The 2,950-nt window shown below is 34.7% G+C and overlaps 1 protein-coding gene across 1 annotated transcript; it reads left to right on the plus strand.

Moving 5' to 3' along the window:
* The first annotated feature begins 1,443 nt into the window (after positions 1 to 1,443).
* LOC130949343 (uncharacterized) lies at positions 1,444 to 2,412 on the plus strand. The gene has a single exon (XM_057878090.1). The coding sequence runs from the start codon at positions 1,444 to 1,446 to the stop codon at positions 2,410 to 2,412; it is 969 nt and encodes a 322-aa protein (XP_057734073.1).
* The last annotated feature ends 538 nt before the right edge of the window (positions 2,413 to 2,950 follow it).

Raw genomic sequence — 2,950 nt, forward strand, 5'->3', positions numbered from 1 at the left:
CTCTGTAGTCGGTTCCATTGAATGTTCAATAAATATACTTTTAGAAATTTAATTTCTATGTTCACAATGTATTTTTTTCTGGTAATGCTAATTTGACTACCTTAACATCTCCAAATTGATCTTTTAGAGACGATTCTTGTATTTATATTAACATTATGTGTATTTGCACAATTGCTAAAAAATATACATAGTTGTTGGTTATTGGAAATTTTGTGGTTATCAAATTAGTATCATTTCCCTTATATAACACAATTCATTTTCACTCATACTCTTTCTCATCTCCTCTGGTCTCTCCTTCTTATAAGTAAAACTCTAAGGCTCAAAATCATGGCTTAAAAGAGAGTAAACATATTCCTTCTTTGATGCTTTTCCTGGGGAATGAAATGGAATTAGTGAATTACCACTTTTAAGCATAAACATATATAAGGAGGACTAATTATGAGGACTGGGTCATTGGGTGGGGCAGCTAGCTACTGTGATTGTTTCTAGAAATTACATTATTGAAATTAACATCCTAATCATAATGATTAGTATAGTAGTGATGACAAATTGAGAATAGATTAATAGTGATTAGTTCATTTATGCAGAGTAGTCCACTAAACTAATATTCTTAGTCTTGTTATATTTGTGCATAATAAAATCCAACTAACTAGGCTTCTTTGGATGAATTCTTTCGACGCCACATATAACTCATTATTTTACAGGTCTCATCAAGAAAGAAACTAAAAAAGAAAAAAAGAATTGTGGTCTGTGTTCTTTATTAGAAAAAAAAAGAAAATTAATATTTTTTAAAAAATAATTAGAAAATATTTATTTTTTAAGTTTCTTTTTTTCTCATTTCATCTTATTTTTTATTTGATCTCCTTAATACATCTAGATGTTAGTACTGATCATACTTGGAGACAGTTTTTATTAAGTAATACTGCACTTAAAATAGACATCCATTAATCCTGACTTGAGTTATAGTTTTAGTTTCAACTTGATAATTCACTATGTGGTCTGCAGATACTTAATAAGAACTGGATCTGTTCTTTTTTAAATTTTCTAAATAGAATCCTATGTGAATGAAAACACCTCATTTATGCTGATCCTGTTTTGAATGTTGGAAAACATAAAGTTTTTAGTCTTGTTCCATTTCAGGTTCTTTTGTCAATTTGCTCATTGTTGACGGATCCCAACCCTGCTAAGTATGAAGTTACTGCACGCAGCTGAACACTAAGTGCAAATTATTGCGGCATGACCTCGTAAGATATTTCTATCTTATACTTATTTGCTTTTATATGTTTATGTTATTCTTTTGCACTTTTTAATATATTTTATATTAAGCAACTGTGCATATATAGCAAGTTTTAGATTCCATTTTGATAAATAAAAATCGTTTTTAGTTAAATAGTAATATCACTATGAACAATTAGGTTTTTCCAGGACTCATCCAAGAACTGGATGAGTTTACCAAGACATAGCCAAGAGTTTAGAGACGGCGTCAATAGATTCTTGGACTATGCTTACTCCGTTGGAAATCCTCAAGGAGAGAAAATTCTATGTCCTTGTGCAAAATGTTGCAACTTCCTTTGGGGTCAAAGAGAGTCTATTTATAGCGATTTAATATGCTTTGGATTTGTCAAGGGCTATACACGATGGGTTAATCATGGGAAAAGTGTAATTGGTATGGATGTCGATACTGGTGATACCGGTGAGATTTATTCATGCGATGACATTGAAGGCTTGCTAGACGAAAGGTTTAGGAATGTGGCAGATGTTGAGGGAGAAAAAGAAGGTATGAACGAAGATGCAAAGAAGTTCTATAATTTGGTTGACGAGGCTAACAAGGAACTATATCCTGGTTGCAAGGGATTTTCTACGTTATCTTTCACCATCCGACTATACTTGTTGAAGTGTCTGCATGGATGGAGCAATGCCTCGTTCACTTCCCTCCTGGAGTTGTTGAAAGAGACTATTCCTAACTTGAATCTCCCTTATTCTTTCAACAAAGCCAAGCCTATGGTGAGAGATTTAGGTCTTGATTATAAAAAGATTGATGCATGCCCAAATGACTGCATGCTATATTGGAAAGAGCACGAGAATGAAACATGTTGCCATGAATGTGGAACTTCTCGTGGGATTGAGCCTGCGGTAGTTGAAGGTGACATATCTTCAAAGAAAGCTCACAATATTCCTGTAAAGACATTACGACACTTTCCCCTAATTCCCAGGCTTCAAAGGCTATTCATGTACTCAAAGACTGCTAAGAATATGAGTTGGCATCAGGAAGAGCGTAAAAAGGATGGAAAGCTAAAGCATCCTACCGATGGTCAATCATGGAAAGATTTTGATAACCGGCATTCAGAATTTGCCAAGGAACCTCGTAACTTGAGACTTGGTTTGGCGAGCGATGGATTCAATCCGTTTTGAACCATGAGTATATCTCATAGCACATGGCCGGTTATTTTAATGACTTATAACTTGCCACCATGGATGTGCATGAAACAAGAATACTTCATGCTTTCTCTGTTGATCCCGGGACCAAAATCGCCAGGAAATGATATTGACATGTACCTGCAACCATTGATTAAGGAATTGAAGGAGTTATGGGAACTTGGGGTAGAAACATACGATGCCGCAAGAAATAAAACTTTTCAAATGCATGCAGCTCTCTTATGGACAATTAGTGATTTTCCTGCATATGCAATGTTATTCAGGTGGAGTACAAAGGGGAAACTAGCTTGCCCTTCTTGTAACTATGGGACTTGTTCTAGTTATCTTACACATAGTCGAAAGATGTGTTATATGGGATCGTGTTTTTTTGCCCGAGGAACATCCATGGAGAACTAATAAGAGGTCATTTAATGGAAAAGAAGAACATCGAAAAGCTTCACCGTTGCTAAAGGGCATGGAAGTTTTAAGTCACTTAGATTCTATGGAGAATTCCTTTGGGAAGACAAAAAAAAAG

This window comes from Arachis stenosperma, chromosome 9 (assembly GCF_014773155.1).
Source record: "Arachis stenosperma cultivar V10309 chromosome 9, arast.V10309.gnm1.PFL2, whole genome shotgun sequence".
Taxonomy (NCBI): domain Eukaryota; kingdom Viridiplantae; phylum Streptophyta; class Magnoliopsida; order Fabales; family Fabaceae; genus Arachis; species Arachis stenosperma.

Coding starts and splice junctions, on each gene's coding strand:
- LOC130949343 (XM_057878090.1), top strand. CDS start 1,444: ATGAGTTTACCAAGACATAGCCAAGAGTTTAGAGACGGCGTCAATAGA.